A 21,365-nucleotide genomic window follows, 5' to 3' on the forward strand; every position below is an offset into this window, starting at 1 on the left:
AACAAATGCTGCTTATGCATATCTCTGTTTACATCAGGTTTACTGGGGAAGAGTCACACTGGCTGCTCTCCAGGCCTTCAAGGGCAATACCTAATCTGCATATATAGTTACAGATACATTAACAGAAACAAATCACACAACTGTTAATTTTGCTTGTATATGTACATTTCCACCCCTAGAAGAGGAAATAATTATTTCAGTATGAGGAGGAAGAGGAGGCTGCTTTGTTGCAATAATGCGTAGAGACAAACTATGCAAGCTTGCCATTTTGAACTTTTACACATTTACAGAAAATGGCAATCCCTGCAATGTGTGTGCTGCTTGATCTAATTCCTAATGAATTCCATAGCAGTGTCCTCACACTGCGAATGGCTGCATGCTCACCCTGCCCATAAAAAGACAACAGCTTTAAGCCACACTTAAAGCGTTCATCTTCGTTCTGCCAGGGAGCAACATTAGTTCCCTTGCAAATTTACACTGAAGTTAGCATTTGATTATCTGCTTGTTTAATTATACAGATTTGGAAAGGTCATGAAAAAAACCCACAAACTTTTTGAGAAGTGGCAGGCAAAATACTCATCCTGAGACATTGCTCACTGAAGAACATGTTGCCTGCTGCAGCTCCTGCAACCCTGCACAACCCGATGCATACTGGAAGCACAAGACGGGACACAACTCTTGTCTTAATCGGCTGTTGCAGTCTCTATCTAGTGTTGTCATATGTGCTACTTTTGTAAAGACTGCTTTATCTGAAGGGAACATCAGGGAGCCATCTGTTTCCCAATAAATTTATGGGATAAACCCTGGCTGTGTAGCAGGAAATATCCACTATACAGCAGTCTTCACATGGATGGTGTATCTATATGTATGTATTTTGTTATTTCTGTGCAGTCTGATGTATTTGAAGAACAGATTTGTGTCAGATTTTATTCTGTATACTTTAATAGAGCCCACTAATTATTCATAAAGACCCCACACTTTTAGAGACATTCTGGGAAGTATGGCTGCTGAAGACTTAAGGGTTAAATTAGTAGTCCACCTTATAGACTAAGATACTTGGTGTGAGCAGATTTGACCCCTCAAAAATGGAGATCACTGGCATTCTGTACTGTCGCTTTCTTTCTTAAAATGAGCCAGTGGTTGATGAAATAGATTTTTAAATAAAGAGGCATTAGCTAAAAGCTAATTGGGTAAAAGCTGGATACTTGCAGTTCTTGTAAATGTCTATTATGCACATTAAGGAATGAAAAAATTTGGGACAACGTCTTTGATATTAAATTGCTGAAACAGATTGCGTAAGATGTGCTAACAGGGAATAGAGAGGAAAAAAGCATTAGAAGCTCAGGACTTAGAGAAAAGGGGTGAAAGAGTCAGATAAGATTTTGTACTGGTTTTGCCTCGGTCTGCCAAGACCTGTGATACCACTGAAAAAAATACAGTACACTGTACATTTAGAATGCCTTATCCCATGAAGTAGAGCAGATCTGTGTCCTGTGTGAAAAGCGTACAGGACACTAATTTTGCTCTAATTTCTTCCAGTTAATCTTGCTCCCCCTCTGTAGATGTGGTCTGGGAATCTACGTATTTCCAATGTCACAGCAGGAGACGGGTCCCCTCCTTTGACCCCTTAGTTCTTAGTTTTCTATGATTTGGCCTGATATTGCTCCCAGTGGCATTTCATTGATTTCAGTGGATGCAGACACAGCTTCAGAACTAGCTATTGCATAAGGATGATGTATTAATTAAAAATAAACTTCCAGAGAAAAGGAAAATAGTTCCTGAATATAAAACTCTTAAGTGAGCATGAAAACCTTAAAAAGAGGAATGTTTTTACATAAAATAGCTGGAAATCTTATGAAGACATCTAATCATTCTTCAGCAGCAGTCGCTCAAAAAGGAAAGGAGCCAGGAAACAGAAAGCAGGTTGGACACCTGTGACAAAAATGACAGAGTAATTCTCAGAAGCCCAGGCTTCATAGTGCTTAGGCTGTTTCAAACACCACACTGCTTTTAGGCTGTAACAAAAAGAAAACAGTGTTGAAAGGGTAATGTTATACGTCCTGAAGTGAAATTGCTTCAATGTGAAAGATTTTCTGGGTGCCTTGCTGGCATCTACTAATTATTTACCTTTGAATCCTTAACTGTAGTATTTTATACATTGAGACCCATGCCCTGCTGTCCTCCTGCCTGTACATGCGACAAAGCTTAAAAGAACTTGCCAGAGGTGTAATCTGACAAACAAGAAAGGCATGTAATCCAGGGCTGCTTTTGGTAGGTGCAAACTGAGTGATGATGCCATACTCTTTCCCTTCCCAAACAGTCTCAGTCACTGTGCCATGGCAGAGCCTCTCCCTAACCATTATCAGACACAAAAGATCGGACTATTTCTGTAAGAGCTTACTTTTGCCTCCAGCTGTCCCCATGTGTCTATATTCTTGTCTGCCTCAGCCCTAAGTGAGGCCTCAAGCACAAATCACGGCAAGCCCCAGGACTGTTTCTGTGTAATGGCCCTGATTCTCTTCGGACACTAGAAATCAGTCCTTCCATCTTTGCCTCATGGCACAGGCTGCCCCATTGTATCTTCCTCCCTTCTGTTTTTTGATTCTGTGAAAAGCTCTGGGCCCAGGGAATAGCGAGGGGGGTGACAACAGGGTATGGAGCTAGTCAGCAAAGCTGAATCCAGCAAAAGATGGTGGTGAATCAAGGGCTGTTTATTCAGACTACTCCTTTGTGGGCTATGTGAAATTGCAATTGCGAATTTGCAATTGCAATCCACTTCCTTTGGAAAAATCACTGCAATTGATAGTAATTAGCAACCTCTTACAAACGATTGGCAGGCTGTCCTGAACCCAATACTGAAGTTCCTTAGGCATTGCATTGCCTGAGACTGCTGGGTCCCTTGTCACCAATTTAATACGTTCCTCAAGCCCGAGGCAAAGGCCCTGCTCCAAATACCTCTCCAGTAGAAAACTAAGTGACCTTATGGCTAAACGCCCAAATGGCTCAGCCAGAAATTGGTCAATTCTCCCACTTGGCCCTGCAGGGACGAACCTCCTGGAGGTGCCCACCTAAACAGGGTACTAAGGCAGTACCTGAGAGCAGTCGCTACGCAAGACCTCCTCAGAGAGCTGCCTGCTTCACAAATGGGTCTCTAACACTCAGGACCTTGTGTCAGATGAGTGTCAAAACCACAATTTTAGATAATCCTTCATGAAAACTGTTACAATACAGTACACAGAACGGACTGTTTTCTGAGAAAGACTGACTCTATAGCCCAGCATCAGAATTACTTTGACAAGGCATGCATTTGTATTAGAAGGCGGCTTAAAAACGACAATGCGGTTTTATAGAAAATGCAGTAGGAAGTACAGAAGTACCAAAGCTGAGTGCAGTGCACGTCAGATATTTTTCTCCGTGATATGTTAAAAACTGATTGGGCTGAGGTACCTGGACTGCTGTTGAGATACCTCTTGCTCTGCAGAGAATCCTCAATGTCATCCTAATAACTGTCATTTATTGCAGGAGTTCAAGTACCCCTGAGCTCAAGCCACCAGTGTGAGCAAAAAAAGGCTTGTTGTGCATAAACACAGCCTGGTGAGCCCATGTTCCTCCCGGCTCCTGCATCTTTGAGCTCAGTCCCAGCTGTCTGAGGTAGCTGGTTTACGCACAACTGTTCTCGGTGTGATGTGACAGTGTCTTATTTGCATGCTCACATATGCTAGCAGTACGTTATTAATCCTACAAACCCCGGTGATTCATATTTTTTCCAATCTGATTAACACAGCTAATGTCATTTCCTACTCACCAACTCTACATGACTAAGAATCACTAGCCCAGGAAACTCTGAGCTCTGGGACCTGTCAATCAGTTGCCTGGCAATTCAACCACAAAAGTCTACATAAGCACTCTGAATCTATTGCTTTTCACACCTTCTTTAAACCACAGGTGTCCCAAGTATTATCAATACTACCAACAAAGCCTGCTGCCTCTCAGGCACAGTAACCATAATGGTAGCATGAATCAGAATTGGCTACGCTAACTGCAGTAAATCGACAGCAGTGAGCAATCCCATTTCATTAATTACAGCATCTCATCACCAGCTGCTCCTTGGAGACAGATGGCTGCAGCTGATTCCCTAAGCATCGCTTTCTCTTGCCACGTCCAATGAGTTGTAGCATTTGAGACATAAGTGACCTAGGAGTCTGTTTCTACACTGGAGATGTCTCTTCTGTCCTGTCATGTTCTTTTCCTATCCCTTTTTCTTCATAAGGGGAATAACAAAAAAACAAACAAAAATCAGTATTTATTTCAACACAGACAATAAAATTGCAAAACCCATGGCTGAAAAATCTCCACCTCACAGTAGCACTGTTACAAGACCTACCTCAGGCAGTGTGATATCATCATGACAACTGATTAAAAAGTCTTTTGCCAGAGGGAAAACTTTCTACCTGGCAGGTATGAAATGCTTTTTTGTCTCTTAATACAAATACCTTATTTAGGCAAATAAATGAACTCTGAAAACAAATCCTATGCAGTAGCACTGGTCAAACAGTTGCAAACTTAATCGGACCCTCCCTCCTGCACTGAGTTGTGCCAAGGGGAATTTCCCCAAATCCATTTCAAATTAATAAAGCTTCTACAAAGACAAGGGGATTTGCCAGTGCTCAGTTTAGTGCAGCATAAGGATCTTATGGTCAGTGTTACATTCACTCACCAAGATATATGGACTTCCAAACAGCAATGCCCTGTGTGTGCAGGATTCTCCATCACATGAGAAAACAAGGGAGGTTTGCACAACTCCATAGTAAAAAGTTCTGCATGGAGTGGTATGCTTCATCCAACAGCCAAAAGAGATTCCTAGGCTTCTGTGGTGAATCACTGTATTTCATAGCTGGAGGGGTCCAGCTGCCTCCGTAGCATTTTGTGGATTTTGCCATCAAGTTTAAGCTCCTCTTCATGGAATAGGACCTTGTGGGAATATGATGTGTCTTGCCCCCTGACTGTTGCTCTGTTACTACAATATTGCTCAGAAGAGGGAGTGGGAGGGAGGAAATACCAGACATCTGGGTCGTGACACCTTAAGGGCACGAACAGTCTTCTTTTGCTGTAGTGCTAGACAATATGAAGCACAGTAAGACTTTGTAAGAACTGCTAAGATATTACTAATAACACTCCACAGCTAAATGGAGGCAAGAAGTGACAGGCTTGGGTAGCAGAAGTTGTTTAATATTAGAGATAAACTATTTTATTATAAATAGCTTTGGGAATCTAAAAGTCATTTTTGAATTCAAAAATGAAGGCAAACAAATAGAGAATACGCATCTTCCCACAAGAAAGTAGCTCTTGAAAACCTTCTTTCCCAAATTTTTTCACTTAAAAGCAATTCAAGTTTGTTCCTTTTTTTTTCTTTTAGTTTCCTGTATCCTAAAATTGTGCCTAGAAGCTGGTTACTAAGAGTGTATTTTTGGAAGCGTGGCCGTCAGTACTTTTAAAGTAATTTAAAGCAAATGACTTTATATTGGATGCTAGCAGCAAATGGGATCCAGCACAGTAATGGCAGAGGGAGTGGGTTAGCAGACAGCAAATGCTCATGAGGGAAAATACAGTAAGCAAAAACTTCCCTGACTTCAAATATAAGCAGTAATGATCATCTCACACTACTGTGTCTGGCACTCAAGCTGATAAAAATAGAGTTATTAATAAGATCCTTAAGTGTTTATGGATCAGTTGATTGCATCATCTTAATTAGACAAGAGTTGAATTCCTTAATGTTGCATTCAGCTCACTACCTGAGTGCAAATCACTTTGAGGAAAGTTGTGGCAGCTGTGGGGTGATGTGGGGGTAGGTGGGAATGGGATGGACCTGCAGCTGTGCAGAGAGGAAGCTGTGCCCTAACCTGACACGCATCTGGTCAGTGTAGAGCGTAGGGAGCCTTGGCTTCTGCTGCCTAAATATTTATCAGGGCATGAACTATGCACAAGTGGTTAACTGGTGTAAATCTGGTGTAGCTCCGTGAGTTTCCATGACACTAGGTTTACACTAGAGGAGACTGTGGCCCTTTGTGCTTTACTAAGGGGCTTTTTAGCAGACTCTGGCAAATCTCGCAGGGGCACTTTCAGATGTTATTAGTCTCCTAGCTGTCCTTCCCACCCTCTTGGGTTATCAATCCTTTAGAAGATGAAGGAGCAAGATGTGTCTGTGCCTTAACTGCTCCAAGACATAGCCCAAGTTTTCAAAAAAATCCCCTCCGAAGGTGAACTGCTTAATGCTAACTGTTCATTGGAATAAGGCAGGTAACAGAAGAAGGGCAGGGCACACAGACGGACATGGTAGTGTCTTCAGCTACCTCAGCAAAATTCTTCAGAGGACATTTGCCAAGGTCCTCACTGACATCAGATCTATGCAGAAAGATCTGGGGGCAGGGGGAGTGTGTGGGTACTTAGTCGCTGGCTGGGTTAAACTGCAACAGGAAGGTACAGTGACTTGCTTCCCACAGTTAGCTCTCCTAAGGGGAGGGGAGAGGGCACAGACGTACAACAGATCTTGAAATGAGTCTGAGTAGCAAAATGTGGCTACAGCATAAGATTTCAAGCTTCATAGAGCTAATAAGTGGGGTTTTTTAATGCACTATTTCAGTTTAGATTTATATGCCACACACACACACATAATCAGCAAACAGTATGTTGCAAAGTTAACCACTCAAATATGGAAGTGTCAGAATGAAAGTGACTGGTGCACATTTACTGCCTCCTTTGTCTTCATATGGGGTGAGTCTTCATATGTCACGTAGGTTTCAATGCACATGGCTGCCCAGTTCTTCTTCCACAGACCCCTTCCCATATTCAAGAGCAAAGACCAAGGAAGCCTCATTTAATGAGAAGTTATTCAAAACTGTTATCTTCTTTGTTCAATGTGTGTGGCAGCAACACAAGCTAATATTTATTGCACGCCATTTAAACCCTCATGGGCATTTTTAATGGTACTGACTGTTACAGTGTCCAAGTTTATTTTCACAACTCATCTGTGAAGTGAGGCCAGGGGCATGAATCTGATTCTGCCACCTTTACCCTAAGTGATAAGCAACTTCCTTCATGATTACTGGTGCTGCTCTTCAGAAAAAGGAAAGAAAATTCAGGCCTGCTTTACAGTCAGTGTATTTGTGCTTTTTCTAAATGCCCTCTTTGTACCAGAAAGGTATGTGGGAACGTGATAGTCGTCATCTGGGATGAGTTGGGTTCTCACCAGAAAGATGTGGAATGAGCTTGGTATCAAGTTCAAAGAGGAGGAATCTGGATTGTCAATGAGAAAGGGATGTGTCGTTAAGTCCAAACTTTGGTCTGCAAATGCAGTTTTTCCATTACCTTATGTACAGTTCCTAGCCACATAAATCCTCATGTGCAGCTTCTTTCAGTTGCAGTGCATTGCACTCCTGGCTGGAAGAGACTGAAATAGGCAGAGGCAGCCTGAAACAGCAGCAAAGGAAAGAGGATGAAATTGTTTTATCATCCTACTTAACAACTTCCTCTGAACTATAATACAGAACATTTGATAACCCAGCTGCTTGTGTGTAGAGGGTCAAAACATTGTCCCTGGCATATAACAGTTATTACTGTAATTAATGAAAACTACAGAGCTGGGTATAAGAGGTTATAACAGCAAAAGGGAAAAGCATGCCTAATACTTTCCTTTATAGCAAAGCTCTTCCAATGGCATATGGCCCTAGAAAACTTTTGGCTTTCAAATTGAAATTCCCTACCACTGATCACTCTTCAAACTCAATTCTTGGTGAAATGACAAGGTGCTTGCTTTGTTCATTTAAGATAATAACAAGCTAAAACTGAAGCAAAAGCACCTATTATTAGTGTTTTGTCTGTTTGGTGGTGGGTTTTTTTTCTTATTAAATGAAAAATATTGAGTAATATTTGGAGCAGCTGTTGCTCTTCAGCAATTTACTACAGAATGAGATATTTTGTCACAGAATAATTCTGCCAGAAAGTTCTGCAAGTACACATTAATGCATTTTGCTCAAGGCCAGACAAGTCATTAGAAGCAGGTCAGGAGGAATATTCCAGTGTTCCTGACTTGTTGGTTATGTTTAAAACAAAGTTCATTTGTTGATGCAAAGACTGCCTTTTTTGGGTTTTTTTTTTTAATGAATCCTGACCAAAGTGTTGCTCCTGTAATTGTGGCGTTCAGCAGGCAGTTCAGTCTGGTACCACCGTTCATGAAGTTTGCAATTCAAGATTCACAATGTTTATAACTAGGGTAGCAGAGGAATAAGGTTGTACATAAAAAGTTAATTTTTTCCTTTCTCACTTAAGTAGGATATGAACTGCACAGGATCTATAGCTACATGAGGAGGTTTTAATATTATTATGTTTGCTTTCAGAGTATGGAAGTCTCAGGGTCGCCACAAACTTTAAACCTTATTTTGTTGAAATGGTTTCTGACAAGCCATTGCTCTCTGCAGAGAGGGTGCACTGAGGCCACTTACCCAGTGGTGCTGGCATTTGCTGCCAGGTTTTCCACTAAGCAGTTTGCTAAAATGTTATACGTGTATTTGAACAATTTTCTGACCAGTGAAGTGGGGTTTTTTGTTTCTGGGGAAAAAAAAAAAAATCCTGTTAAAGAGTTTATTTTTTTTTAATTCCTTCCTACAGAAATAAATGAAAATTCTGTCCATGCTGTAGAGTAGTATATGTTCCAACTAGCCCATACAGGAGATAAAATCGTACCTGCTATGTGGTATACCTTCTATTATTTACTCAATGGCTACAGGATGCAATTTATTTAGAACTAATTTAGTCCCTATTAGGTGGTGTAAGACAAAACTAATTCTGGGGAAAATGTTTAAAAGTGCATAAATGGCAGAGAAGACAAAATCCTATTTTAAAATTAGGCTTCTTAGCTACTGCAATAAAGAGTGAAAAAAAGCTCTTTAAAAATGTGTCCCATTTAAATCTTTTTTTAAAAGTTATTATCTAGCAATACAGTTTATATTCTGCTAATCACCAAAGTACAATGAGTCCAATAAAAAAAGAAGCAAAATGCACTTCTAAAAGTCCCCCATGAGATGTTAAACTAAGCAGGAAAATAAAAGGATGTGATTATATGGCATTATTTCAAACACTGGTACTTAGCAATAAAGAGCCATTATAATCCCTTCTGGAAAACTGTTCCTGTTCTTTCCTTGCAGATAAACTGGGCCCAGCCTGGAATCTGGCAGACCAAAGACCAAGATCGCTGAAAGCCACCTTATGTCTCTCCTCCTCTCATCTCTCCCTGGAGTGTTACTTGCTTTGAAGCTGCATGAAGTGAAAAAGTTGGTTCCATAATCCGTGTACCACTGGACTACTGCCACTACAGAAAAAAGTTTGACCGTAATCAGCTGTGACTTGAATGTCCTCTCTAGTGAGCTGGGAGTTGTGCTGCACGTGTCCTGGTGATCTTTAAATAGTAGCCAAAAGCAGGCTGTCTGCTGCTGGCGTCATCCCACCAATTTGAGATATTTAATGGAGATACCCCAGTTAGGAGCATGGTTGCTCCAAACTTCATCTGTAGTCAAGAGAGAGACAGGCAGACACTTGGTGAAAATGAATCAGATAATTTCTGTAATTTTCATCATTGATGTGTTTTAATTAATGCCAACCTCATTCTCCCCATGAGTCAGTAGAAACAACATTCAACAAACTTCTTCATGCTTCCTGTACAGCCCCAAAAGGCAGGGTTGGTGGGCAGTGGGGAGTTAATCCATTTATCACGGTCACCTGTCCAAATCTATGCAATACTTTTCACCTTAAGTTCATGGGGAACTTCTGATCTCAATTTAACATAGAAATTAAGGCTGGACTGGGGAATGCTGAACGCTTTGTGTAGCCATCATTTAATGATATTATGAGGCTGTTTAGCCTCCTTAGCGTAATTTCTCTGACTTTACTGCACACTTGCCAGTAGGTCGGTGAGAATTCCATACAGCTCTCTGGGTTTTAGCCTAGCTTCCTTACTGTCCAAATCTGTCTGTCCCTGCAGCTGTCTGTCAGTCCTCCCACAGAAGCTTTTCAATGTTAGCCTATTTCAACCAGATTTTGTTAAAGCAAGAATTTATAAAAATAGGCTGCCAGTCAAGTACAGAAAATCTGTCAATACTCACACTCAGAAAAAAACTTCATGGTTAGTTTGACCCTTGTTAAGCATCAGATCACTTCGGGACACCAAGGAGGAGGTAATTCATGCTGCCATGGCCACATGTCCAGCAGTATCCTGTGTCAGCTAAAGTAAGCTCTTTGTACTGGGTCTGGCTGGTACAGACTTAATTTTCTTCATAGCAGCCTGTATGGTGCTGTGTTTTGGATTTATAACTAAAACAGTGGTGCTAACACCCCGGTGTTCTATCTGTTGCTGAAAAGGGCTTGCATGGCATCAAGGCTTTCTGTATTTCCCACTCTGCCCCCTCAGTGAGTAGGTTGGGGGTGGGCAAGCTGCTTGGAGGAGACACAGCTGGGGCAGCTGACCCAAACTGGCCAAGGCAATATTCCATGCCATGTAACATCATGCCCAGCAATAAAACCTGGGAGGTTGTCTTTCTAAAATAGTTGTTGCTTGGAGACTGGCTGGGCATCCGTCTGCTTGTGGGATGTGGTGAGTGATTGCTTTTGTATCATTATTTTTTTTTCTTTCCATCAGTTATTAAACTGTCTTTATCTTGAGCCATGAGTTTTTGTCTTGCTTTTGCTCTTCCTAGTTTCTCCCCCATCTTGATGGGCAGGGGAGTGTGTATTTGGTGGTTACTTAGCTGCTGGACAGGGTCAACCTGCTACATTGATCTACGTCTACATGAGGTCTAACAGTGGCAGTATAGATAAACCTTTAGGGTAAAGAACCGAAACACATTTGGCAAACAATTAAATAAGTTACCAGACTGGAAGTATTCAAACCCACCAAGCTCCCAGGTTCATTGAACATACCAGATTTAGAGTAGTGTAAAGTAGTAAAAAATGCTCTTGTAGCACTTGGAAAAAAAATTTCTAACAGAATACAAATGTGTACAGGGGTGATTACCAAAAGTACCTGGTCACTTTGCAGTAACTTACCTGTCCTGAGATGCACAGCAGCAGCAACATCTGCATAAATGCAAAAACTGAGAGAAGTAAAGTCAGAAGGAAAGTGTAGACACCTCATAAATTGGCAGTGCATCATTTGAAAACAAGGTGAAGGTTTTGGGTGAGGTAGACCATCATAAGATGATTATGAATTGCCAGCATGATGTGTCTGTGAACAATGTGTTGTGACCTGGCATGTGTCGGAAGTGTTTCCAATAGAGACATGGAGGCCTGAATGCCACAAAAGGCAGCAATGCAACCACGCTTGCCATCGTACGCAAAAGTCCATCACTTGCACTTGAAAGAAGTACATCTCCAGGATGTTTAGGGAAATGTTGATTCAGCTTTTAAGCTTGGCCTCTTAAGCCTAATGAAACAAATGGAGTGGAAATATGATTGCTGTCTACCCCATCCAATCAGGGAACAAAGGGAATAGGAAACATAAACAGGAAAAAGAAAACTTTAAGCTTAAAAATGATATAGATGTAATGATAAGTAATTATGAAGTGGCCATTAATACCTTGGAATGAAAAGGTTTCTCAACACTAGCATCTGGAATCAGGTTCCAGAATTGTGTTGACATGAAAGAAAACAGGACTTAGAAATTGCTTGCCACAGCTCTCTGTAAATTTATGGAGACATGCATGACAAGGTGCCTGGGATGGTAGACTGGACACAACAAACTAACAAAACCTTACTACTCCTTAATTCATGAAACGGAAAGAAATTAGGTGGCATGAACCATCAGAAAAACCTTCTGGTGTGGAGATGTGTCTATTAATACCATTGACTAGCAAAGGAAGCTGCTGGATCAGAAACAATGACTATATTAATAATAAAGGCTTCTGGATGTCTCTCTCTTCCTGCAAGCAATTAAATAATTGATTGAATAGTTCTCAAAGTTGGAATTTTCATTCGGGAGTAGGCCAACATGATGCTGTAGGAACATATATGAAGGGACCTCTTAAAGACATCTTGTCTGTCAAGGCCTACTGCTTGTAAAAATAGTGCTCTCTTCCATAGTGGGGTAAAGGCAATAAGAAACACCATTCTTCTTTGCACGAAGCAGTGCTGCATGATAATAAGTATAAATAATTTATCTGAGACTTGTTAAATCTCTGCTAAGGCCTTTTGCAATCTAATACAAATGGTTAAATAAACACAACTAGCAAAATAGTATGATGTATATATTGTTTACTGGAAACGTAACAGAAAAGCGACACTGGGCACACTCATTACAAAGGGCTCTGGATCGTGGACTTCTTTGTTTTGTGAAGAAGCAAACTTACTGATTTACGTTTTCTCAAGGCCAGATTTTTCCATACTGCTCAGCCACAATCAGAGAAAAGGTCTCAACTGTTCTCTTTTATATATGTGCACTATCTTTGCGTAGACACTGAAAGAAGGTATTTTTTTTCAAAGTACATCTGGTGGTGACCTTTGACAACCTGGCCTTTTTTGGGTTCCTGAGTGGGAGCCGCGTGCTTACAAATATGAAACTCCAACTATGAGAGCAGTCTCTACCCCAGCTCACCCAGATGACAATACAGTTTATGCGCTAGCAGTTGGACTATCCCAGTCATCACTCATTGCAGAGATATACTGGAATGGGCCCTAACTGAGGAGGGAAGGGGCTTATGAGTTTTCTTTAAGACTTGCAAAGGTCTTAAAAAAATAGTGCACTATAATGGCGTAAATAAATATGCAAATTTGCTGATCTACAGTTTATACAGTTTGTATAGCTCACTGGTCTACTAAGCTGGTATACTTTATTGGGTAAGTCTGTGGTATAGCTGTACTGAAACAGCAAGGAAAGTAGGATTTCTGTTGTGTAGACTTGGCTTTATATTTTTATTTATTCAATTCTACCCTGAAGCTTACACAGTAAAGAGGACTAAAAATGAAATGCCACTGATTGTTTTTAATTTGTGCACAGTAAATGTCACACGAGAAGAGATTACTAGTTCAGGAGAAGATATCCTACCTCACAGGAGCTTTTTGCTAGCACTGGTTTGAAGCCTGTGTTTGCTTTCTGCAAAATCCAACAGAGTGAGGCAATAGGAATAGCCTTGATCGTTGTACTTCAAAATAAAATAAGGACCTGAGTGATTGCAACTCAGCACCTTAATATTTGCTAAGCAAAGCCCGCGTAACATTTTGGTATAGTGTTAGATTCAGTTACATCACCACTAAAACTTACAAGCTCGAATCAGAATTGATTTCTGCTTCGTTAACTGCCTGATTTTAATGTAACTATCACAGTAATTTTTGCCTTTGAGAAGCAGATTTAAAAAAGCAAACCTGGCATTTGTTGTGTCATCAAGCACTTGAAGAATATCAGTGTAGCTCAGTGAGGTGGTTTGTTTTTTCTATTTTTTAATTCCATCAGCTCTAGAACACATGGACTTGAGCTATTCCTTAAAAAAATTTCAAACCCTTTTACCATATTGTGATCTCTTTATTTTGGAAAAGAACAGTCCAAGGCGTTCCAGGTTTAGCTTCCAGGCATAAACAAACTCAGTTGGGTGAACCTATTCAGTAGCATTTAACGTCCATTCCAAGAAAAACATTATATTGGCCCTAACACAAGTAGTGGCTGAATACTATTTCATTTTATCGATTGCTCCTTTTCATTTTAGCGCTATCTTTTGATCGTTACTTGGGGTCTCCATCCAACGAGTTTTTGGCCTGGTAACCAGCGAATGAAGTTGGAAAGCTGCCTGAGATTATGAAGCAGATAATATAATCACGTACCAAGTAAGAATGAATGTCCAGTGGTGTTGCTTCAGCTGTAATTAACTGAAGGTTTTTAAAGCGACTCTGACATCAGTGCTTGATGGATTTTAGTTTACCCTAAAACGATGGTGGAAAGAGTGGGCATGAATGTGTTTAGTAGATGAATATTCAACAAAGAGACAAAGAGGAAACTGGGACATCAAATTCTCTCAGAGATCTCCTGTGTACTGCTAAAAAGTGAAACTAAATGGTGTTTTCACAAGTCTCTAAATTAGCCTTCTATTAGTGATGCAGCGGTAAAATTCCCAGTGGTTGCAAAGGACATCAGGTTAGGTCACTGTTCTTTAGGCCACTGAAAATCCTACCTTTTATTTTTAATTAGTTCTTTGTGTCCCTAGTGTCATACTGGTGTCCTCTGGACCTTAAAATTCAAACTTGCTTCCTGCTTCCCTGAGCTTGTGTCATCACTGTGCTGGCACGCAGGTGGCCTCCGTTTTGATGCAGCCATAGATTTCCCCAGTTGTGAGGAAAGGGCTGCTGTACATTTGAGCTCTTGCCTCCATGTAGTCTGGTTAAGCTCTCTGGCCTAAATCTTTGACTGTGAAATACTGATAATGGCACTTCCCTGCCTACATGGGTTATATGGATTCCCCAAGCTTTCTAGGGATAAAAGCCAAAAAGTAATGTAACAGGTGATGTCTTGCTGCATATTTTATCTACTGGCATAGAACCATTACTCCATTATTCAGAAAGATGGAAACACAGACAAGAAAAACAAATTAAAAGCAAAGAAAAAAGCACTATTAATAATAATGAAGAAAAAAGAAATGGCATATGACTGATATCTAAGAAAAAATAAAAATCCCTGCAGATACACAAACCACTACATTAAATACGATTCTCCATATGATTAAATGAGCTTCTCTCAGCTTGCCTACCTTACTGCTTGCTTAAAGCCGTTTACATTTTTTTCTGGATCTGCACATACCCAGAATATGAGGAAGACTGCTCAGTGCATGCATTCTGGTAGTTCCGAGACAAGTTGCAAACTGCTGAAAGCATAACTGTCTGAAGAGGAGACATATTCTGGCAATCAGTAGGTGATATACAAGGGGAACCACACGGGCACTACATGCACAAATAAACATAGACTCACATAGAATCATAGAATAGTTTAGGGTTGGAAGGGACCCTGAGACCATCTAGTTCCAACTCCCGTGCCATGGGCAGGGACACCTTGCACTAAACCATGTCACCCAAGACACCATCCAACAGGGAGAGGTGTTTTCTAAATTTGCTGATTAGAGATAGAAATATTTCCTTATAAACTGTAATCAAGTATGATAAAATGTAAAGTAGTAAATTTGTCTCTTTTTTTGCTGAATCACTGTCAATGCTGTGCTGTCAGATATATTGGTGAAGTTGCTGAAGAACGATCAGGAGCAGTTAGACATGGGGTTTCCTTCTGGCAGGTTTGCACCAGTGCTGTCTTCTTCAGGCTTTTTCTGTCTGGGGAACGGAAGGAAGCACGAGAATTTTCTGCCTGGGAAGAAAAATCTAGTTGTTAAGAGCTATGCTGCAGCTCTCCACCACTGTTTAGGGTTTCTCTAGATCAGCCATCACCATAATAGTCAAATGCTAAATCAGATAAATTAAATCAGCATGGGGTGAACCAATCTTTGGAGTTGATAGTACGCTTTATCCTTATCTTGCTGAAAGTGTTGCTTATTGAGCTTACTGCACTACTTGTGTAGTGGTTTGAGCAGCACTGTGAATATGAGGAACATAGCAGTTGTTGTTACCTCAAAGTGTGAGAAAATTTGGCACAGAAGGCTAAATCTTCTCAGTCTTCCAGGGCAGAAGAATCTCTTGGAATCTGGCCTCTCAGCTCCAAGTGCCCCAGGTTCCCCTCTATAAATGCGAATTTTACTTCCATTTACATAATCTACAAGATCTGTAGGCAGAAAGCTTTGCTACCATACTGGTTTGCGCTATAGATGGTACCTTACTAGTCATATGCAAAAAGCAAACCCCAATGCTTGCTGTCCTTTGAGAGCATGACTTTTATTTCCCAGCAGTGGCATAATGTTTCTTCTGGAGTGCCATTTACTGAATCTTTTTTAAAGTGTACGTTTTTTAAATGAAATTATTTGGTTTGCAGTTTGTGACAAGATAAGGCAGACATACAAATGATATTTTAGTCAAAGTCACAGCTTCCAGAGTATTATTTATGCTAAGCTTTGAGATATGTTTTTTCCCGAGGGAGCCAAGCTGTTATATATTATCTTCTTAATCTACTCGGTATTCATATTTCGCTGCCAGCTGGAATTAAATATTAGAGATTTTCATTGTTGTTATAGAGCTGAATTATTATAATGATAATTATTATTGAATATTTCAGCATACATCTTGTACTTTATCCATTTAACACACACTAAAAGGAGCCCAGATTGCAGTACCAAGATCAAATCTGTAATTGTTTTAATCTGAGAGATGAAGACGGTTCAAGGTAAAGAGAACTCAATTAACAAAGGCAAACCTAGATGTAAAAAGATAGACTTCTTTTTTGCTTTGTGTCACCATAATAAATAATCTTCTTGGAACATGTAGTTAAGTTTTAGTGTTTACAGAGTGTATTGCTAGTAAAGAACATAAACCCACAAGCTCTTGAAAACGTATGCCCTCAGGTTGGTTTCTCTCTTGTTTTGTGCTTGAGTCCTGTTTCTCTTCATTACCCCCACGGCTGCCTGGGACAACTTGCAGAGACATGCATGCCCATGCAGAGGAAATGTTTGCTAAGGCTGGATTCATGGACACTAGCAAGCAACGCCAGTTCGTAAGTTTCAAAAAGAGGAAGGCTTCCTTCTACACACCAACAACAGAGCCAAGAGTGTGTGGGAGTTATGCAGTCCTGTTCATCCTGTTAGGAGCTGCACCCTGTCTCTCGCAGGGATGCTGCCATCACGCCTCTAGCTATAACCAATTGTACTTAAAACTCTGTAGGTCCCACCATACACATGCACACCACGTCTCTGCGCAATCCTCTGAGGCTATCGAACCAACTAGGTAGCTAAAGTTGGGTGAGATGAATTCCACTGTGATATTTCAGAGCTGAAATAAGAGGAACAGTCTGAATAGACACTGAACACTTGGTTTGTTCTGTTTTGTTTCATTTCAAATTACAATATTAATTAGGTTTTTTGAAAGTTTTAGATTTTTTTCAAAAAAGGCATTTTCCAGTTTAGGAAATCTTAGATCCAATTCACACATCTGTATAGAAATTCCAGCATTCTTACAGTGTCATCTGAGGATTAAAACTGATTTTTCATGTCCTGTAAATCACGGAAACTACGAGAATCTAACTGTAAACAGAAATCAGGCTTACACTCTATGCCATCTCAAACTTTGTGCATGTATGTGTACAGATGTATATGCATTAACATGGAGAAGATCAGGACACGTTCTATTAAAATCTGCAGGGTACACGCTTTTTTATTGACAGGATGTAAATCTGTACTGTGTGAAGAAAACATATGTGACAAGGGCCTATCAAGTCAGTCTCTAAGTGGATAATCTTGAGTCAATGCTGGAACACCTTTCTTTATTCTCCTTCCCTGCCCTTGCTTATGTCTTAGATGAATGCTCATAATCCCATTCTCTGACAAGTCCTTCCCAAGAAAGAGATGTTTCTATTCTAGCCTTATGACTCATGCCTGCCGTGCCCTGTCCAGGCCAGAAGGAAATACAGGAGCTGATCTATAGCCCATTGACTTCAATAGACCTTGATCCAGGGGCATAAATTACATGTTTCTATGTGACACTTAAAACATTAACTTGTTAGGGCAGGCTTTAACCCAGTGAAACCACCTTACAGTGAACAAGTTTTTCTTCCTCTATAAGAAAGACACACTCACACACATACCAAAAAAAAAAAAAAAAAAAAAAAAAGGGAAAGATTCAGACTTCTTTTATTCCCAATGATTGTGGATATGAAATATAGTGATGAGCTCCCAAGTAACACACTATCAAAGTAAAATTAAGCATTGTGATTTTGTTCCTAGCCTGTTGGCAACAAGCCATATAAATTATAAAATAGACCCAGGTATAAGAAATCAAATCATGAAATAATCAGAGCTCACAGTAAAATATTGCTATTAAGATAATGTACTTAAATGAGCTACTTTGAATCATTCTGTTGTACCCCTACGCTTTAATGTAGCTACTTCTGCATACATATTAGTTCACCAGTGCCAAAGAGGAAAATGACCTTTAAGAAATGGCCACTGTCCTCTCATTGCCACTTCCTTTCCCTCTCATTTTCTTAATTCTGCCTGATCACTCTCTTATTTTTGGTACCTTATGCCTTCATCCTTTTGTTTCCTCAAACTTTTAATGTCATATCTAGCTGAGATAGTTGAATACTCCATTTCTTTTAGCAAGTGGACGTTTTTCTAGTAAGCCTGGGACTTCTTTATACCTTAAGCTTCTTGCTCTGCACTGACTGATATGAGGCACATCTGTATTTTCAGGACTCTATAGTCATGCCATACAAAATATTAATTCAAACTTGATAAAAGAAGTCCATGGCCCTGGAATTTATTGTGTGCTAATAGTATGTTTTAATCAAAGGGCTAGCTTCTTAGCTGGAAGTTCGAATCAGTCAATGAAATACATGACCAACATCATTGTACTCACTTTTTATTCAAATGAAAAAAGAAATAAAGGTTAACTTTTTGACCACAGTATTTATTGTGAGGTTTTTTTTATCTCCAAAACTGAATTGTTCAAAGCCTTACATGGCATGTTGGATATGAACAGTACCCATTTCATTTCAGAATAGACAGCAATGTAAAGCACACCAAACAGTAAGATTGTTCAGGCTTGGAAATGCTAGTAAGCTTTACTTACTGTGTTAACATTGTAAAATGAAAGATGTCCTTCTGCCCCACAATGTTTGAGCTGTGAATATATTTTCAGAAGTACACCCATATTCTATTTGGAGAATGATGGTAGAGAAAACCCCTGAGAAGTCCTGCCTCCCCTTGCCATGTTCAAAGTACTGCTGTAAGCACAAGAAAAATGAAGCTCTGTGAGTCTAGTTTGCACAACACTTAATCAGAACCACTGCAACAACAGTCACAGAACTAAAACTGCATCCTTAGCTAATCTTCCAATGGTAACAAAGTCTGTATTGAGTATGTAGGCAGGTTTCATGTGGTGTGTTACAAATACACAAGCACAAACATGGCATAAAGCTGGATGTTTTGTGTGAGAATTTGGCTAGAAAGCAAGATCCTTACAGAAGGAACCCTGTTAAAGTTAGGAAGGAACCCTGAGAAAACACTGAAGAGCCACAGTCTTCCCTCTGCCAAAAGAGCTGTTAAGAAATATTGCCTCAAAATCAAAAAATGTGCTGAATGAGCAAAGGAGTGGTCAAAATAAAAACAGCTGATGCAGGGAACATCCTCCAACCCTGCTCACTCACACACACACTCACACACACATACACAGGCTGCTCTCTCTTGCAAGAGTTACGGATTCCTAACTATAAATGTCAAGCAAAGTTCCTCATGATAACCTTGTCTGCTCTCCATGGTGACAGACATGTTCAGGAAGGTGTAATTTACCCCTCTTTGTACTACAATGAGCAAGTCTGTCCATTAAAACAATTACTCTCTTTACTTAGTGGATTTAAAAACTTCAATGTGATTTTGGTATGACTGCATGTGCAAGAAAGCAAAACCCAGCAAACTGGGCCAACTTCTGAACTCTGTGCCCCTGAAACCACTGGGAATTTCATTTAAGCAAGGGGTTCAGAATTTTGCCCTGACGAAAACAAGCTTTATCAGCAACACAGGGTGGCCTCAGCACCACTAGTCAAACCAGTGATCTCCCATGCAGGTTCTGTTCCACTCCAGGCTACAGTTCCAGCACCACTCAAATCTACACTGAGGGCGAGGACATTTCATGTGCATGCAACCACCTGCAAAACAGCAACAGAATTAGACATGTTAATCAAGAATTATCAGTGTTAAAAATCAAACTTTCTTAGGTGCTTCATTTATTAACCAAGTAGAATGTTTAATAAAAGAGAAGTACAAACCTGAAGAATATTTTTCCCGAGCTTTCTAAAACTTGCTCTCCATTTCATATTGGGGTGTAATGTGTGTTGGTCTCACTTAAGGGACTGCAGGAGTAGGAGGAAATTAGAAATGTCTGTGCTAGTGACAGGGAAAAGAGATGACAATCTGCAGCCTCTGAAAGCAGGCATGGAGGTGTCTCCTCAAGGATACTCTACCCTAGTCCAGCTGTGAGCCAGAAGATGAACAAAATTCAATTCTTTTTTGAATTTGGATTCAACCGAGAGATTTGCAGAGAGAGTAAATCAGGAGATACAGACTTTGAAGGCTGACTTCTGATTATATCAAAATGACAGTAGTAATTTAAGTTGATTTGACCTTCTTAGTATCTGAAACAGTCTTTTGATTGCATGTTTCCTGTGTGTTGAATTTCTTACTTGCCCGTACTGTGAGAGCAGCTTTAATCTCTCTGCTCACAACCTTGATCAAATGTTTATCTTGTAATATATAAAACATTAACATTGTCAAAGGTCATTACAGAAATACCCCTCAAATGGAAATTATGTTGCTTACCACACAAAGAGATGTCTTGTGTAATTCAAACTGAAAGAAAAGCATACGGTATGTAGAAATGCTGAAATGTCATCTTGGTTTGACTCCAGATGATGATAGGAGGTACAGGGAGTGAGTGTTCCCTACTGTATGACTTGCTACCCTTACACCACCATTTTTATAAATGCCAATCCAGAATGATTCTCAGAAGGTAAAACAGCTGGAGAACTGTTTGTTAAAATAGGCCTGTCTGCTTCATTTGACAGAAAGAGAAAACTAGCTGTGATGGCAAAGTCTATTTGACTATTTATATCTTTGGGTACGAGATGCAATTCACCAGACATTTTTATCTTATTTAAATGTAGGCATACCAATGGCCAGCCTCCATGTCACACTCTACTTAAGGTTTAGGTCCAATCTTCTGTTATGATTTGTATTAAGCCATCACTGGGTAAAATGCATCTCAGTCCTGGTGCAGGACCTAGACCCCTGGGTACCTTCTGGTCACACGTGTGCTCTATCTGCTAAGCTACATAAATCATGTTATTCTCTGCTACACAGCAGCCGAGATCAGCAGTCAGAGTGGAGAGTGCCTCAAGCAACATGGCTTACAGCTCTGTGAGTACAGAGGTCCTCTGAGAGATATGGATGGGTGTTTAAACTCACTCAGACTGGGAATGGGGCTGTGGGAAAGTGTTTCACTCTTTCACTTTGGCTATTACAGGAAAGTTATTGGCGTACCAAAGTATTCTACAATGCCTATAGCTATACTGGCTACTAAAGAAAAGTTATTGACATAGAGAAATGTAGGCTATTGCAGAAAAGTTATTGGCATTGTCACTGTCCCTTGTAAAAGACAGTGTCCACAGAAGCATTTGGGGAATGAAGACGATT

General features: G+C 40.2%; 1 protein-coding gene across 1 annotated transcript in view; it reads right to left on the reverse strand.

Moving 5' to 3' along the window:
- Nucleotides 1-18,564: 18,564 nt before the first annotated feature.
- Nucleotides 18,565-21,365, reverse strand: part of PRKN (parkin RBR E3 ubiquitin protein ligase) — a 568,831-nt gene continuing 566,030 nt past the window's right edge. The window contains exon 12 of the mRNA XM_030499430.1: nt 18,565-19,822. Coding sequence (XP_030355290.1) covers nt 19,713-19,822 — 110 coding nt within the window. The 3' untranslated portion in view covers nt 18,565-19,712. The remainder of the gene's footprint in view (nt 19,823-21,365) is intronic.

Source organism: Strigops habroptila, chromosome 10 (genome assembly GCF_004027225.2).
Source record: "Strigops habroptila isolate Jane chromosome 10, bStrHab1.2.pri, whole genome shotgun sequence".
Classification (NCBI taxonomy): domain Eukaryota; kingdom Metazoa; phylum Chordata; class Aves; order Psittaciformes; family Psittacidae; genus Strigops; species Strigops habroptila.